This window comes from Garra rufa, chromosome 6 (assembly GCF_049309525.1).
Source record: "Garra rufa chromosome 6, GarRuf1.0, whole genome shotgun sequence".
In the NCBI taxonomy this organism is placed as follows: Eukaryota; Metazoa; Chordata; class Actinopteri; order Cypriniformes; family Cyprinidae; genus Garra; species Garra rufa.
This window is the reverse complement of record NC_133366.1, coordinates 26,079,952-26,099,282: the sequence shown is the minus strand read 5'-3', so window position 1 is coordinate 26,099,282 and position 19,331 is coordinate 26,079,952. Positions and strand designations below refer to the sequence as shown.

General features: G+C 36.1%; 1 protein-coding gene across 1 annotated transcript; it reads right to left on the bottom strand.

Annotated features, from left to right (window-relative positions):
* Positions 1–1,809: 1,809 nt before the first annotated feature.
* On the bottom strand, positions 1,810–18,933 carry pnpla4 (patatin-like phospholipase domain containing 4). Its single transcript, XM_073842338.1, has 7 exons — positions 18,820–18,933; positions 18,380–18,568; positions 17,990–18,084; positions 7,944–8,079; positions 6,156–6,221; positions 4,632–4,784; positions 1,810–2,950 (listed from the first exon to the last, which is right to left on the bottom strand). Exons 2-7 carry the CDS (start codon positions 18,557–18,559, stop codon positions 2,819–2,821), a joined length of 762 nt encoding a protein of 253 aa, XP_073698439.1. The 5' UTR covers positions 18,560–18,568; positions 18,820–18,933; the 3' UTR covers positions 1,810–2,818.
* Positions 18,934–19,331: the final 398 nt, after the last annotated feature.

Here is a 19,331-nt window from a genome sequence, read left to right as displayed (position 1 = left end):
CAACTATTATTTTCTCTTTTGGACTATATGTAAATTGTCTTGTCATGTTATTCAGGTCAGTACTGAATAAAAAAATGTATTTTGTATTATCCCTCTTATTTTGGTAAAATAATTACAATTTTGCAGATTCTGCAATGTGTATGTAAACTTTTTACTTCAACTGTAGTGTAGACTTTTAGTCCGTAGCTTTCTGGGTACTCTGTACTACAGGCAGCACTTTTATATTCTATTTCATGATTTACCTTTTAAATATTTTAGGTTTGTTCAGCATTTTAACTATTGAATGTTTGATCTTGTTACACTCTGTAAAATCCTGGGTGAAATATAGACAAACCCAGTGATTGGATTGTTTTGACCCAGCGGTTTGGTTAAATGTTTAAGCCAACATTCTGGGTATATTTTTTTTTTAACTCAACTATTGTTTAAAAATTACTATATGACTGTCTTAAATGAACTCAAAATAGGTTGTTAATTAAAAATCAGACATTTAATTACTAGAGGCAGCAATAATCAAAAGTTGAACATTTATTAATAAGCAATTAAAAATGTTTATTAATTATTATTTATTCAACATTATAGTATATTCATATAGTTAACTTATTGAACAACCTGTTTTGAGTTAATTTTAAGCAAAACATATAGTAATTTTTAAACAATAGTTGAGTTAAATAAAACTACCCAGAAGGCTGAGTTAAACATTTATCACAACTGCTGGGCTAGTCCATATTTCACCCTGCGCTGGGTTGTTTTTAACCCAGCATTTTTTTTAAAGTGCAGTTATCAGTTTGTCAATCATAAAAAAAAAAAAAAACATTATTTAAATAAAATAACAATTTACAGCTTAACAGTGCTGATTAATACAGACTTGTTTTATCAAAAGTAAATAATACAAATCCCAGAGTCATTGGTTTCTCCTCAGAGGGTCTTTTGTGAGGGGTCAGATTCACTCTAGAACAATGCGAAGACAAATTTTAATTACATTATTAAAGCAGCCATTCAAAGACACGTCCCAACAGAGCTTAACTGCACAAATGAATTCACACACTTACACTGCAATGGCGTATTTTGATATAACATAACTTTGTTATATAACTTTATTATATCAAATAACTTTCATTTTACATAAATTTAAACAATCAGTCCTTCATTTTCAAAAATGCTGATTCAGCATGGAGGGCCTTGTTATGGAACTTTAAAGTATAGTTCACGCAAAAATGAAAATTGTGGCATTAATTACTCACCCTCATGCCGTTCCAAACCCGTAAGACCTTTGTTCATCTTCAGAACACAAATTAAGATATTTTTGATGAAATCAGAGCTTTCTGACCCTCCATAAACAGCAATGTAATTGAAATGTTCGCAAGCCCAGAAACACAGTAAAATAGCCCATGTGGCATCAGTGGTTCAACCGTAATTTTACATTTTTGTGCACAAAGAAAACAAAAATAATGACTTTATTCAACAATTCTACTCCCTCGAGTTACCGTCTGCCACCATTATCGAGAGTACCACAACTACCTTGCTGAAACTGAGAACATTTCAGTTACTTTGCCGTCTATGGAGGGTCAGAAAGCTCTTGAATTTCTTCAAAAATATCTTAATTTGTGTTCTGAAGATGAACAAAGGTCTTACGGGTTTGGAACGGCATGAGAGTCAGTAATTAAACACATTAAAGGGATACTTCACCCAAAAATGAAAACTGTGTCATTATTTATCTACCATACATCTGTTTAATCAGAGAAAAAAAAATCTTCCATGCACATTGCTGCACTGCAAAAAACAAAACAAAACATGAAGCATATCTAAAAATGTACATTGAACATGACATTACGCATGAGGTACGAGAAAACTGTCTTTGTGATAACTTCCATTAGATTCGCCCGCTGTTCATAGATCAACCCAGCACATATAAACGTGTGCTTCATACATTTAAAGACTGATGTAAATGTCCCATGCTGCCACTGAGCGACGTGCTGAACTATCCATCTTCATCAAGCTAATGGTGCTCAGTTTATACCATTCCTCTTGCTTCTAATGAAGACCAATTACAATTGATGTATTTTCACATAAGCAGTTCTTATCATCTTTTTATCCTTTGACAACTCTAACTGCTCTAAATCAATAAAATTGCTACTTGATTGCAAAAATGTACAATTTATTCCATATGATTGGATAACTCACAGTTGATGCAGTAGGGTGTGTGTGCATCAGCTCTCGGTATTTCTCTCTACACCGCCACATCACAAATACCCACAAGCCTTTGCTAATCCTCAAACCTTCCCCAGGGAGAAGTTATTCTCACAGACAGAAAAATGATCATAACTCTCTCGCGGAATCAAGTGCAGGTAAAGCGATTGTTCTGTGAGGTGAGGAGATTCGTGGAGTTCAAACGGCCTCTCCTGTGGCTTTACTTCAAAGGCTTGTTCTCCATGGTTGTCCTCAAGGACCCACAGAAACGTTGCATTGATGTGTGCACCAAGTGTTAGCAAGTGTTCTACTGACTGAGGTTTAAAGGTCATTATAAACAGATTCCAACAACAGGAGTTTCAGAAATATTTAAACAGTTGCTTTAGTTGAAATGTGTTATATTGCTGTGCAATAGAAAATGACTGTTTATGACTATGATCATTCAGTCTCCCAAAATACATGATGCATTTTACTGTGCTTTTTTATCTGGAGAATGAAAGTAGACACCGAATCAAAGTATGATTATAACACTAAAAAGCAAATATTGCACATCATGAACTGCTAAGAGAAAAATATCAATATGCCACATTTTAGACATTCAAGGCATTGAAAGAGCTAAAAATGAGAAAATCTATTGCATCCATCTTTCTTTCTTTAAAAAGTGAACCGCATCCTGGTACCCCTCCTGTTCCAATGCTTTGAGTCTGGGTAATGAGGGAGGAAACAGAGCCTCGTTCAGCCGTATGAGGTTGTCTTTTGAGAACTGAGGGTGAAAAACAGTTGAAATTTCAAAACATGCCAGGTTATGACATATCAACAGTTTGGAAGGAGAGCGGGGTGAGTTGAGCCAGTTTTAAGTTTTACTTTACACATGACAGTAATGGCTCCAACTTAAATATGTACATAAATTTTAGGATGTGGTACTTTGGATCTAAAATAAAGTGCTTTCAAAATATGGCTTTCCAAAAAAGTGGTCTCTTGGCTCAACTTGCCCCCAGTGACAGTGAGGGGTAAGTTGAGCCACATGGAGTTAAACTGTGCCACTGATTATACTGAAGTCAAATTGAACATTTTCACCTCATGCTATATCAAAGGAAGAGAAATTCAATAAACATGACTTAAAATCTATGTGTGAGCATTGTTATGGACTGGAGCCTTGTTAGCCTTGTTAGTGATGGCTAAGATAGTCTCAGCCTCAGACGTCACGCCCACGGAACGTTGGCTAAACGTCTGATGCATATGGTACACTTAACTGGAAACACTTCAGGAATGTCGAAGTCGTCATCTGATTCGTTGAATTTGACCGGATTTCCAGGAGACGCGAGTGTCACTTTTATATTCGGTCCGCCGGGAAACAGCGCAGACTGATTAACTCGGCGTTTTGCTAAAAGGTGCTTATGCAGACGCCATTGTTGTTATACACATTTGCGACGTTCGCGAACAAATTACTGACTTACTGCTTGTTCTCCCTCTTCTTCGTTATCTTTCAATGCTGGTTATTTCAATGACTGACTTGTTGCACGCCAGTCTGTTGTTGTGGGGCATTTCCACGCACCGAAACGTGACGCTGAACGAAACGAACTGTGATTGGTTGTTTGACATGTCGATCAAACGGTCTTATGGGCAGGCCTTGGCCAACTAAAGCTGCCATGAATTCCAGACCTTCAGCCGTCAGTATGGCTAAGATTCCTGCTCCCCGCAAAAAAGTTTTATTTGAAGATACAGCTCACAACTTCAAAGGCATTTTTTTCATTATTTAAAAAATTCACAACAAAAAGTTCAAATTGAAGAATTAAAATAAATAAATGACTTAATGAATGAATTATTTAATACTGCAATTGACCCTTCCCAATAACCCACCCTCCTTAGTTACTGTTGCTGTTCCGATAAACAATGCTGCTATCACACTACACATCATATTCTCACGCAGTGAAAAATGAGTGGGCTAATAGTACTCAGCATTCCACTAATTGCAATAAAATTGCATAAAAATGTCAAAGTTTGTCCATTTTTATTAAATAAGGCCTATTTAAAATTTGCTGGACAAAATTAAGTTCAAAACAAAGAATACAATCAAAAATGTTTGGTCTAAAATTGGTGAAATATAATGTATAAATACAGTAAAATAATAAATATGATATTATGATATAATCATAAGAAGGGGCGAGCCACTGGCTCAACTTACCCCAGGACTTTCAGCTCAAATTACCCCACTTCTACCATTTTAACAAAGCATCCAGCAGTTTAGAGCATCATGAGTAAAATGGAACTCTTTATATATTTGTGGTCACATTACTAATTTCATTTAAGGTTGCCTAGAAACAAGAGGTGGCTCAACTTACCCACAGGCTCAAATCACCCCGCTTCCCCATATGTATTTTAAATGTTTAAATTGTTTAGATATAAGGAATAAACTAAGAAGGCCTGCCACGCTAAAAACTTACCACAACACTCATATTGGCCAGTCTGAGGTGAAGCTTACTTATGCCTTTATGAGCTGGGGAAATATCCTGAGGGCCGCTAAACGGTGACACTGTGATTGTGCGTCCCACAGGAAGAATAGGAAGACTGTCTGTGAATCCCCCATCTATCCATTTCTGAGGGAAATTACATTTTTAAATAGCTTACAGTTGAAGTTTACCCCCCCCCCCTTCAGAATCTGCAAAATGTTAATTATTTTACCAAAATAAGAGGAATCATACAAAATGAATGTTATTGTTAATTTACAATTTACTGACCTTATTGAGATATTTGACATTAAATATGTTTACATATAGTCCACAAGGAAAAATAATAGTTGAATTTATAAAAATGACCCCTTTCGAAAGTTTACATCCCCTTGATTCTTAATACTGTGTTGTTACCTGAATGATCCACAGCTGTTTTTTGTTTTTGTTTTAGTTTGTTTGTTTAGTGATAGTTGTTCATGAGTTCTTTGTTTGTCCTGAACAGTTAAACTGCCCGCTGTTCTTTAGAAAAATCCTTCAGGTCCCACAAATTCTTTGGTTTTCCAGCATTTTTGTGTATTTGAACCCTTTCCAACAATGACTGTATGAGTTTAAGATCAATCTTTTCACACTGAGGACAACTGAGGGACTCATATGCAACTATTACAGAAGGTTCAAATGCTCACTGACACTCCAAAAAGGAAAAACCATGCATTAAGAGTCGGGGTGAAAACTTTTAAAACAGATTGGAGGTGTGTACATTTTTTCGTATTTTGCCTAAATATCATATTTTTTTCATTTAGCACTGCCCTTCATAGGCTACAGAAGATAGTTACATGTTTCCCAGAAGACAAAATAAGTTAAATTTGCCCTGATCTTCAAATTCCAAAAGTCCACCCCCCCCACCCCCCAGTTCTTAATGCATGTTTTTTTTTCCTTCTGGAGCATCAGTGAGTGTTTGAACCTTCTGTAATAGTAGCATATGAGTCCATCAGTTGTCCTCACTGTGAAAAGATGGATGTCAAAATCATAATATCATTGCTGGAAAGGGTTCAAATACACAAAAAATGCTGGAAAACAGTAGTTTTAAGAAACAATGTAAAATAGCCTGTTTCTGTTTTAATATATTGTAAAGTGTAATTTATTCCTGTGATGCAAAGCTGAATTGTCAGCAAGCATTACTCCAGTCTTCAGTGTCACACAATCTTTCAGAAATCATTCTAATATGTTGATTTGCTGCTTGAGAAATATTTCTTATTATTATCAATGTTGAAACAACTTGACGTTTTCCCACGACTGCATACTTGAACTGCACCAAATTGCTTTGGCGGAAAATACCACAGCATTTGGCTGCTAATGTAGTTTTATCAGACCTCTGTCAGTGGAGAGGACAAGCAGAACCAGAGAGTTGGTCTGCTCATTCATCTAAATAAATCCAAACAGTCCAAATCTAAACAGGAGCTCTCAGCAGAGCCACATAAAGTACTAGAGCCAAGAGAGTTGGTCATAAGGCACCATTACCTGCCCTTGGAATTCCACTGGCTTCACTCCAGCATAGACAGGGACGAAGCAGCTGGCCAAGAGCACCTTTAAAAACAATACCGTCATAATACATCAGAAGAATGGACAGACAGAGGACTTGTAGGTTATAATGGTACATGATTTATAAGAGTGTCTGCGATAAAGGAAAAAACCATGTGCAAACATTGCTGTAAAAATGAACATATTTTCCTTACATCTATTTTTATACACAAGTAAAATGTTTTATATACCCTACTGTCCAAAAGCATGTGGTTGGTAAGATTTTTAAATGTCTTTTATTCTCACCAATTTGAAAATAAAGTAAAAATTAGAAATACAAAAATAAAGTAAAAATTAATATTGTGTAATATGACGACATCAAAATAAATATATATATATATATATACACTTTATTCCTGTTATATTAAAGCTGAATTTACAGAACCATTGCTCCAGTCTTCAGTGTCATAAAATGCTTAAAAAATATACTTTTTTAATACAAAAGTTAATATTTTTTACATTTTTTTTAAATACATGCAAATAAAGAGCCAAATTATGTACTATTTTAAGATTTATTGATCTTCACACAGTAGTTTTTATCTCCCTATTCTGATGTTATTTCTCGCATTTGAGAGTATATAACATGCAATTCTAAGAAAAAAAAAAGTAAGTTTATACACACAATTTTGAGTTTATGTGTCACAATTCTGAGAGAAAAAAAGTCAAATTTGTAAGATAAAAATTCACAATTACCTTTTTTTAATTCAGTGGTGGAAACAGGCTTCGATAAAAATCAAAGTGCTTTTACTTAAGGCAAGACACTGCAGGTGAATAATGTAAAAAAATTATAATAATAAAAATAGTTATCGCCTTACCCAGTCAATTGATTACATTGACAACTGCAAACTTTTTTTTGTATTACAAGTTATGTTTAAATATGTAAATGAGGCATTATTTAATAAAATAAGTGCTACATTTCTAGTACACAAATCTTAACACTGGATGAAGTCAGTTTCAAAATTGTTTAATTATTTTGATATATTAGAGTCAAATGTTTTTACAGAGGGAATTTTGGGTATCTCATATTGTCACTCCATAATAAGAAAACAACATTTTTTTTTACCATTTTGGGGGAAATAAAATGTAGAAATCCGGCAAATTTATGTATGAAAAAAATCTTTCTGTAAAAACCTTCAAAATATAGACAGTTTGGTGTGTGTAAGTGTTACTGAAGTGGAGATTTCTGGCTCAGTGTAGGAGAAAAAAAAACTCATTTTGAGAAAACGGTCTTTAAAAATATGGATTGTCATTGCAATCTATTGACACAAATAGATAAAATGCTATAAAACTAACACTTAACAGTGTCTTTTGGGTTTTCTTTCCATTAGTCTGAAAAACAAAAGCCCAAAATCGCAAACTTAATAAATAAAAATTCATAATAAAAGAGTATATTCAATATATTAGATTCAAGTACTTGTATCTATGGACTGCATTTTAATGTATTTTTTGTACAAATTGGTATCGTTTACACACAAAAACAAAAAGGAAAAGGCCAGAAAGACAGTTTGTATCACATTAGATGGCCTACTGAAGCACCAGTGCAATTTGTTCTTTATTTCAGATGGGAATGAATTAATGAACTCAGCAGCAATTTTCCACAGCAGTAACTCGGTCCAGTGACGGCACTTATGATGTGTCTAATTGAATAGGCAAGTTCCCTTTGGGTTGTGGGCATTGCTCTGCTAGTTGAAAGATAAATCATTGTTCATTGACCTCAGGTTTGAATACCTTAATGAGATCTTCCCTTGAGGTGAAGCTGGACACCATGCTGTTCTTGCGGGTCTTTGAGTGCGTTATTGAAACATGGAGGCGTTCATTGGCTAACTGGTGGGCATTGGGCGGGAGAATCTCTTCGATACCCTCCCTAGAGGAAAACCAAAGGACAGATGCTCGTTTGTTGTGTTTGCATAATTAACAACCTCAGTGAAAAACATTTTTCCCTCAACATCATATCGTAATTACACAATCTGTTGGCCGAACCACTGAGGTAGCGCAGGAGAAATAAGGAGAGAAAAATCCACTCAATGTTCCATTCCAAGGATATTTCATCAAAATGGATGAAGTCTGCTATCCGCTCCAAGCGGTGTGTCAAGATTATCAGAAGCCCTCAGAGGTTTGTGCACATCACAGATATTATTTCCTTCAACAGAAAGAGAAAAAAACGTCTACCGTTTCATATCATGCCAGCAGTATCTGCGGTTTCACAAGTAGCACTGAGGAGGTGACACATTATAGCATCAGAATGGCACTATCTTCAGACCATTCAAACCTCATTCTACTGGAGCCAGTTCTTTCCTATAGATCTCCGCAGCTGTGCGAGGCTGAGTTTGCCAAAAAAAAAAATCGATTTCATGTACGTGTGAAACTAATGAGTTTTGGAAAGCACGCATGAAGTTACTTCAAGGTGAAGATGTTTCTTAAGCTCTGTATGTCTCTCACATCAATTTGCACCTCCATACACATGTTCTCTCTTTAAAGAACAAGAATGCCTAATACTCACGGAGGCCAATTAAACAAGAACGCAACATTGTCTAATCAACTCTCTTACAAAAATTACCGCAATAAAGAGAATTAGTGGCGTTTGTGCTTCACTGCACTGCACTGATTTGTTATAAAGACATTTTGTTCCCATTTTGGCCCTGGAACATTTTTACCCATGTTTGGCACCATCCTTTCATCTCTGTTTTCTAAATGTCAGTTTCTAATTGTATGACCTAATTAAAATGGTCTGTTGTACCCTATTCATGTCTGCACCTTTTAAATGGTAATTCCTCTTTTCTCTAAATCAACACTGGATGCCATTTGCTGGTTGTCGGACGCTTTCAAATGACACAAGACCTAGTTCAGTGCATCTTTAAAGGAATGGTTCACTAAAAACAATGTTATTTACTCAACCTCACATCGTTCCAAACACTTAATATTTTCTAACAATAGAAAAAAATGTAAATTATGCACTGTTTTTTTTCCCCTATGTATTATAATGGGAGATCCATTCGGCTGGAAGAGTCCTTCGAAGTGGACTTTACAGAGTACTCTGCTATCTTAAGCAGTGTACATATTCAGTTCAAAGAGCACTCCGAATGGCATCGGGAACAACGATACATAAAAGGAAGTGCACTGAAGATTCATTAAATTAAGATGCATTTACTAGATAAGCAAAATGACAAGATATTTACTCTTGTTTCCAGAGGGAAAAACTTAATTAAGTGTTTGCTTAAAATTAGAGATGCACCGATCTGGATTTTGGGGGCCGATCACCGATCACCGATCACCAAAAGCAGTATCTGCCGATCCCGATATTACCGATCACAGCGTCAAATCCATAAATTCTTCAATATTGTTGTCTCATGTACAAACATTGACATTGTATTATTAGTATAAAAAGTAGGAAATGAGAAAGTATCATGAATTGACCAGTTTTATTGCAGGCTGAGGCAAATTTCAATATTGAACACTCTCAAGACTCTCATAGACAACTTGGACTCAGCTTACATAGAGTAAGTGTTGCTTACTATCTTAAACTGTCTTTTGGCAGTAATTATGTACAACACAACATTTCACTCTTTTAGAGCTGACACAATTTGTAAACTATGAACCTTAGTTTTTCTGTGGAAAAAGTTAAATCTAATAAAAGAGTTAAATCTTAAAATAAAAAAATGATTATGTGCAAAACACACATGTGCACCATAATAAACATTTAACTCTCAGGAGGCTCTTTCTTAAAATCACAATTTAGAGTTTAGCAACAAGCTTTTTGTGGAAAAATAAAATAAATATGCCATACATATGAATATACACATACATATACATATACAGGGTGCAATTTGTGAAAAAAAACAGAAGGGGGGATGCTTTTAGAAACTTTTTTTTCTCTCTCCATAGGGAGAGGTTGACCAAACTGTTACTGTAATCTGTTAACAACGCGCATTATACCCGTCTTTTTAGGCAAGAACCAGATAATGAGTGTCAGGTCATGAATTTTTTTTAATATGACAGAAGCTGTATTGTGTGATCACAATTTAATAAAAACATTGTATTAATAGTAATGGTTTAATTTCAAACAACGAATACATTTTATAGAGAAGGTGAGCAAAGTATCAACGGAGCTTTTTGGAAACTCAGAATCAGTAAACCACTGCGTCGCAAAAAGATTCACTGTTTTGAAGCGCTCCAATCGGATCGCGAATCATTTGATTCAGTACGTTCAACTTCAAAGCGCGTATGGCGAATCATTTGATTAGACGACTTTAAAGCGCGTATTGCAAATAATTTGATTTAGATCGGGACGTAGGAGCGGCTTCGCGGGACGTTTTATCCCCACCGTGGATAAAAATAATTCAGCAGAGGCAGGGATGCATAGACCAGAGGGGAGGAAATCCCCTCACCTGCGACGTCATCTTCAGTGTTAATGCGTTGTAGAGACAGCCACGCCCATTAGGAGACCCTAGTCTGAGAAGTGGGAATGCGTGCTCTCTGGCGGCTGTTTGTTGTTGTAAACGTCATCTGATCGGCCTGCTCTGATCTATTTTGAGAACTCCGATCAAAACCGATAGCGCCCCTATCGGTCGATTGCGATCGGATGCCGATCGATCGGTGCATCTCTACTTAAAATGAGTAAAATTATCTGCCAGTGGAGAGAGTAAAATACTCTTTTACATACACTGGCAGATAATTGTACTTGTTTCCAGAAAAAAAAAAAAAAAAAAAAAGTCATTTTGCTTTTCTACTAGTAAATGCATCTTAATTTAAGAATTTTTAGACATAACTTGAAACGAGACAAAAAGTACTTTGTGTATCAACCCAGTATTGCAATATGTTTGACTAAAACACAGTGAAACTTAGTTGAGGCTCCAGTGTTTTTATTGAGTTAGTCGATTAGTTATGCAATTAGTCGCAGATGTAGTTTGTGTGCTGTTGTTTACAGTTTTAAATTGCATGACATACACAGTTCTTTATTAAAGTTACATTAATTTAGATATTAAACATCACAACACATAATTATCTATTATTGTTTAGTGTAAATGTATAATTCATATATATTTTATAAATGAACAAATACAGTCGTGGCCAAAAGTTTTGAGAATTACATAGCCTAAATATTGGAAATTGGAAAAGTTGCTGCTTAAGTTTTATAATAGCAATTTGCATATACTGGTATGAAGAGTGATCAGGGGCCTCATGTACAAAGACTTGCGTTGAATTAATCCTAAAACATTGCGTACGGACAAAGCTGTAAATGTGCGTACGCAGTAAAAAAAATCAGATGTATGAAACACTGCGTACGCGGAATTCCACGCATAATCTCTTTGTACATTCGAATTAACGTGAAGTTGAGCGCACATGCACGAGCGCAAAACCCCTCCCTGCCTCCTCCCCCGTATAAATATGGTAATGACTCCATTTTGGCAAAACCAAACGAAAAAGCAAGCAAGAGAAACTTCACAGAATCAGTGGCGGAGCCAGAGGGGTGTCCGGGGTGGCACTGGACACCCCTGACATCCGATTGGCCACCCCGGGTGCCACCCCAAAATTTTATTTGCTGCTGGCAGTACCTGATGCTGATTGACATCTCATTTGTCTAAAGAAGTTTTAGAATTTTGCCGGTAACGCTGCTTAAGCCATTTTCAAATCAAGACGAGCCAAAGACATGAGCATGGTTTCAAGGTAAGACGAATAATAAAACATCATATTTGAAATATGTTTTATAGTGTGCCTGCGCTCCGCACAGGCACACCACGCACTGTGCGTAGGGCACCAAAAAAAATCTGGGTCCTGAAAAATCATCGCAACAGGCTACTAGTATAAATAACAAATAAAATATGTCTAAAGTAGGGCTGGACCAGAATATTCGATTATTCGAATATTCATTCGGTGGGTTGGCATTCGATTTTTTTAAATTTTGAGATTCGAATAGGCCTATTCTTTCTTTTTTTTTTCATACACCTTGCACCCCCCGTGAAACGGTTCTCATTCACGCTTAAATATGAATCAGACTGCTGCCACTAACACAGAGACAGAAAAAAAAAGAAAGAAAAGAAATTGAGAGAGAGAGAGAGAGAGAGAGAGACACTACTAAAGTACAGTCGGGCTCACTTGAATGGTGGAAGCACTGTGCTGTCGCACTGGCAATGACAACCGCGCCTCCGAGTTCAAATACACGCAGTAGGCTAAAACTGACCCCAAAGCCACAGCAAAAATAATTATGAATGTGTCGGGAAAAAGTAAGGAGATATTCGAATTATTTATTAATAAACTAGTATTTGACAAGGATGAAGTTGAGATCCTGACTCGACATCTGCTCATTGGACGCACCTAAATGAATTTTTTGGTTTAGCCTATAGCTAATGAAAGAGTTTTGTTTTCGATTTGAATTATTTAAATTAATTCTTTACAGTTTCGGATGATATATTAGTCTTACCTTTATGAGTAAAAATGAAGTTTCACATCGCACCAGCGCTTTCATGTCTTGCAAAGCACTCTTAAGCTTTACTCTCTGCACAAACAATTGGATATGCGCCTAATATCACACATTTATCTAGGTTAAACGATTAAACTAATATTGTGATATGCTTTAAGTTTTTTTTTTTTTTTATTTAAATCGTGATGACTTGAGAGGGCTAAATTGATCTCTGCCGCTGGCTGCTTAGTCGTTACTTTAAAAAAACAAAAACTTGAATTTAACAAATAAAAAGTGTTCCAAATATATTTCTAAATTTACTTTATAACCTAAATAAACGAAAATAAATGTAATCACTTTGCTATTAAAAACAGCAGCTGTGTAATGGGGAAGAGAAAGAGAAACAAGACCGGTTTCAGTCGGACTCGGGCCAGCAATTCTGATGAGCTGTCGAGGTTGTTAGAAATTTTTGCAACGAATGATTGTTTAATAGCCTATTTAACATTCTTATTTAGGCTAATTTCATGTTTAAATGTAGTATTTCTTTGATTTGTTTTAGCATTTGGTAGGCTGCTTGTTCACTGATGGAAGTGCTCAAATAAACACGCACGTTTGTTAATGATGTTTGAGCCTCATTTATTTTGGGTTTCAAAATAATATACATATGTATTTTATATATAGGCCTATATACACAAACGTTATATATAATGTATATATATTTATTTATAAATAATTTAGATATAAATTTATTTATACTTAAACACCGCACCATTTTTTTTTTCGTTCTTTTATTTAAATAGCCTTCCCTTTACGGTGTCAGTAATTACTGTGCTGTTAATTTCTGATTTGGGAGTGATTTGTTTGTTAAAAAATGTTAGGCTTATCTTATACTATGTGTTTTGTATCATCCATTCATGAAGCATAAGCTCTGCCTGAGTGAGGCGCTGGGGCGGGCCAAATAATTTCATAAAAGCGGGACCCGCGGGTTGAAAAAACCCTGACCCGCGCATCACTAGTGGACCCCCTGAAATAGCAGTGGCCACCCCCTGGCCACCCCATGTAAAAAATTCTAGCTCCGCCACTGCACAGAATGTGAATTGAAGGTGCTCCTTTTGGAGGTAGACCGGAGAAAAACTGTTATTTGCAAGTTTGTAAAAAAAAAAAAATAAAAAAAAATAGAGTGGGAGAGTTTAGCTGACGCGGTTAACGCAGTGGGGTCTGAACATCGCACTGTGAACAAATTAAAAAAGAAATGGTCCGATGTAAATATGCAGGTAAGAGGAGAACAGCGGCGACTTACGTTTCAGCGCATCAGTCAGTCATAGAGCGGAAGCAGATGAACGTCTTTGTCTTGTAATGGTAAAATGTATTGTTGTTTGAATAAGTGCAGCGTTGTCTTAAAGTAGGCCTATGTCTATAAAGGTTCATATAATGCATCACCACACAGTGTGATGCTGACATAATGTGATTTAGTTTGACACAAAGCAACCGAGTGATCCTTGTCAGCTAGGTAAAATATATTATAAGAAATTTCTATTTTGATTTTATGGCTATCTGCTGAATTTGCTGATGCTTGTAAATTACATGATGTAATTTATTAACATTTCATCATATTATATAGCCTATATAGCCATTGAGAGGGACATCCCAGTGGATCACAGTGTTGTTTTAATTAGTTTACATAAGATATATATATATATATATATATATATATATGTGCATAAGATATATAAGATACCCTCTATATGTATATATTATCTGTATAAAAGTTATTAATACTAATTAAATATAATATAAGAATATTATTGTGTGTTATTTTTTTGGTGGTGGAGGGGTTGGGGGGGGGGGGGGTCCTTTTTTCAGTTTCAGCACATGCCCGTCAAAAGGTCTGTGCACGGCCCTGCCCTTCGGATTCGGCCATTGACAATGTCCTCTAATAAGGCCAACACTGCCATTGCCATAGACTAAGGGTTGTATACATTTGCAAATGCTTTTATATTTTCTAAATCACATAATTGGTAGTAAAATAGTGTGTCAATTAACCTATTTTATCAATTATAAATTAATAGCAATGTTTTTCACATGTGTTGGAGCGATACTTTGTAGTGTGCAATTTAACATAATTGCCTCTAGGAGTCGCCAAGGGAAATAAAACAAACACGCACAAGAAATACACGTACGCCAGACATGAAGTTGGCGCAGATCAACGCACATTCTCACGTTAATTTCATCGTTAGTAAATCCAAACGTGAGCGTGAAATCTGGCGTACGCAAAGTTTTTGTGCGTACGCAGCGTTGATACATGAGGCCCCAGATGAACTGCATAGTCCTTCTTTGCCATGAAAATTAACTTAATCCTGAAAAAAACTTTCCACTGCATTGTTAAGAAGACTTCAGGGCGTCCAAGAAAGTCCAGCAAGCGCCAGGATCGTCTCCTAAAGAGGATTCAGCTGCGGGATCAGAGTGCCACCAGTGCAGAGCTTGCTCAGGAATGGCAGCAGGCAGGTGTGAGCGCATCTGCACGCACAGTGAGGCCAAGACTTTTGGAAGATGGCCTGGTGTCAAGAAGGGCAGCAAAGAAGCCACTTCTCTCAAAAAAAAAAAAAAAAATACATCAGGGACAGATTGATCTTCTGCAAAAAGTATGGCGAATGGACTGCTGAGGACTGGGGCAAAATCATATTCTCCGATGAAGCCTCTTTACGATTGTTTGGGGCATCTGGAAAAAGGCTTGTCCGGAGAAGAAAAGGTGAGCGCTACCATCAGTCCTGTGTCATGCCAACAGTAAAGCATCCTGAGACCATTCATGTGTGGGGTTGCTTCTCATCCAAGGGAGTGGGCTCACTCACAGTTTTGCCCAAAAACACAGCCATGAATAAAGAATGGTACCAAAACACCCTCCAACAGCAACTTCTTCCAACAATCCAACAACAGTTTGGTGAAGAACAATGCATTTTCCAGCACGATGGAGCACCGTGCCATAAGGCAAAAGTGATAACTAAGTGGCTCGGGGACCAAAACGTTGCAGTTTTGGGTCCATGGCCTGGAAACTCCCCAGATCTTAAAACTTGTGGTCAATCCTCAAGAGGCGGGTGGACAAACAAAAACCCACTAATTCTGACAAACTCCAAGAAGTGATTATGACAGAATGGGTTGCTATCAGTCAGGATTTGGCCCAGAAGTTGATTGAGAGCATGCCCAGTCAAATTGCAGAGGTCCTGAAAAAGAAGGGCCAACACTGCAAATACTGACTCTTTGCATAAATGTCATGTAATTGTCGATAAAAGCCTTTGAAACGTATGAAGTGCTTGTAATTATATTTCAGTACATCACAGAAACAACTGAAACAAAGATCTAAAAGCAGTTTAGCAGAAAACTTTGTGAAAACTAATATTTGTGTCATTCTCAAAACTTTTGGCCACGACTGTACAGTATTACATATGTTCAGTGGCTTGTGAAAGTATCCACACCCCTTCATTTTTTTCACATTTTTTTATGTTGCTACCATGTTAAACTATTTTAAATTATTTTCCCCCACATCAATCTACAATCCATTAAGGGTAATGGAGACTACATGCTTCTGTAAACCTTCAATGCAGCAGAATTGTTTTCTGAAGTCTTCCCCAGATGTGTGGTTTGATGCAGTCCTGTTTCTGAGCTCAACAGTTCTTTTTTTTTTTAACCTAAGGGCTTGCTTCTTGGTCTGATACGCATTTTCAGCTGTTAGATCTTTTATTAAGATGTCTGCCTTTCCAAGTCATACCCATTCAATTGAATTTGCTACAGGTTGACTTCACTTGGGAAAAAAGTAATTTAAAACAGTTTAACATAAGGCAGAAATATAAAACGTGAAAAAAAATGTAGGGGTATGAATACTTTCGAAAGGCACTGTATATTAGATAAAAGTATGAGAATTTATTTCAATTCACAGTATTACATTATCATATCTCAAACTGTTCTAATTTGAACACCTCAGGTGTTGTCTACTGTATATTTGCAGTTTTTTCCAAATGAATGTATTTTGTCAAGTGAACTTTTAACATATATCCTGTGCTCAGGAAGCAGGAACCAGTGAACACTGCGTAAGGAACTTTATCAGAACAAAGCTTGGAGCTTTCAAGCTTCAAAGAGTTGTTAAACAAAAGTAAAAATATCATAAAAGTCCATCATAAAATGACTTCAGGTCTGTAATGTAAGTCTTAATATGATTAATTTGGTGAAGAATTAATCACTGCTAATGGACTACTAAGTCAATGAGATGGCATTTAACAACCAAATCATGTGATTTGTTAAATCATTTAGGCTGATTTTGTGTTTAAAATAACCAGATTTACTGAAAAAGGGATGGACTCAAGCAAACAATTTGTGTGTATTTACATAAGTCCCCATTAATCATAACTGTGTTGAAAAAAAAAATTCATATTATAAAATTCTTATCTGATGTTCCACTGTCAATACAATGGTAACATATTCCTTTTTTTTTTATTAGTTTTGGGGTAAACTATTCCAAATCACTCAGCTTTACTTTTCCACTAATTTAATTGTAATAAACTGTGGTTTTTATTTTCTTCCTCTTAGTTAATACCAGAAATCCTCAAATCTGGTCTAACCATAATCAAACACACCTGTGCATGCTAATCTATCAATGTCTTCGAAAATCACAGGTATGTGAGTTTGATCAGAGTTGGAGCTAAACCTTGCATTGCATTGGCCCTCCAGGGCAAGATTTGAGGAAACCTGGTTTATATGGTTTGATTATATGCTAAAAAATATGTGGGATGAAATCAATTTCTATAATAACAGAACAGAAGAACACCCACTCTTTTTCAGCAATAGAAAGCCCTTGACTTCTGCTTCCACTATAAAAACAATATGATACTTAAGACTGATGTTTCACAACAATTACAAAAGCCTCTACAATGTTAAGTAAAATATATATACCTTTAATTATTTTACAAATGCATTTTATTTAAAACGTAATGCATTTGGCAACATGGGAATACATGAAAGCATGACAACAGCAGCATAAAAAAAATGTTTCTGAGCCATTTGCAATTAACTTGAAGGAAAAACACTGAAATTTCTGAAAGTGTGTTATGAGGAGTTTCCGTGCAGGATCGTTTACATCCAGTCTTGGTACTATCTATCAAATATTCTAACACCATTTTGAAAATTTAATTTGATTTGAAATGAGGTGAATATCAGTTGTGTGAACAAAACAGCTGAGTAGGATATCTTACCTAGACAGCCTTTCTGATTAAAATTCTGCTTCGCAGAAAAAAAAAAATGTTTCAAAAAGCCCTCCGGGGTTAATTTCAACACCCTACTGAATCGTGTTTCGTTCGATCAAAAAATGATGTCTGAGAGCTGCATTTACCTCAGTTCAAGCATGAAGTCATATCCTGGCGTCACCGCTCCAAACCTCTGACTCCTTACATTGCTGGCAAACCTGTAGGTGAATTCCTTACAATGCTGTGTGAAAACACAAATCCAGAACATACAGGTAAAGAGCTCAGTCAGTTTATGTGCATTAGACTTGGTGATGCAACTGTGAGAAATCTGTATTTTCTATAGATCTCTTGGCTTCACACATCAATCTGTTTCAAGTCTAAACAGGTCAATCTGTTTCTAAAGCACTACGAGTTAAAATTAAAAAAAAAAAAAAGTTTTTTCTGTGTGATTTTTATATATATGATATTTTATGTATATATATTTAGTTTTGTTGTTGTTTCTTCATATGTTCTGGGGTGATACTGCATGGCTTTACCTGTAGTTTATCAGGAGCAGTGATCATCACAGTGGCCGCTAAAGCACCAGCTGAAGCTCCAGCACAGGCTTTTAAAGAAGACAGCAGCTTGTTTCCATGTCTCAGTAACGCCTCTGTTACTCCCAGATGATATGCTCCTAAAAACCCAGCTGCAGCAAATGACAGATTCACCACCGTCATACCTGTAAGCTGATGATAGATATTTTAACTTAAAATTTAATGATTAAAATATGTGTGTTGGAGAGTTCTAGAGAGACACGCAGTTCACACCATGATTTCATGCGTGCCCTTGATATTGTCTGTGAGACCAAATAGTGTACGCCTGCAGTTTACAAATCTTCATTACGTGTTAGATTTGCAAAACTAAAGTCATTTAGTAAGATGTCAAAATATGCATGTAATTATTTTTATTTCCACTTAAATCGTTTAACGTTACTTACATTACATATGGGACATCATTAGTTTGTGCTGTCAGGGCACGAGTTTTGTTTGGCAACACAGCAAAGCACACGTGAACCCAACTTCCGCGTTTAGACGTTTCAAAATAAAAGTCAAGTACTTTTTCAAGTACTGTATAATCAAATGTATAGTCAGCCGGTCGTTTTGTGCGGAGTGGACTGCCCGTTCGTAAGATCTGGGGGGTATTCCATAAAACAAGTTTACCAAATAAGTCAGGCTTATTTCAGTTAGTCTGACTTATTTTGAGCCAAATCAAGTGACAATAAGTCAGAATAACTAAAATAAGCCTGGCTTATTTGGTAAATTTGTTTTATGGAACACCCCTCTGCTTAACGTGTTAACTCAGCTGTTCAACTTTTTATTCTTCCTGTCTTATAGTTCTTCTCCTTCCCTTTTGACTCCAACCAGCCCCATTCTCTTAAAGAGCCCCATAACAAACACAGAATAAACAAATAATAAATCACACCACAAGATCTTACATTAAGCAATTTCA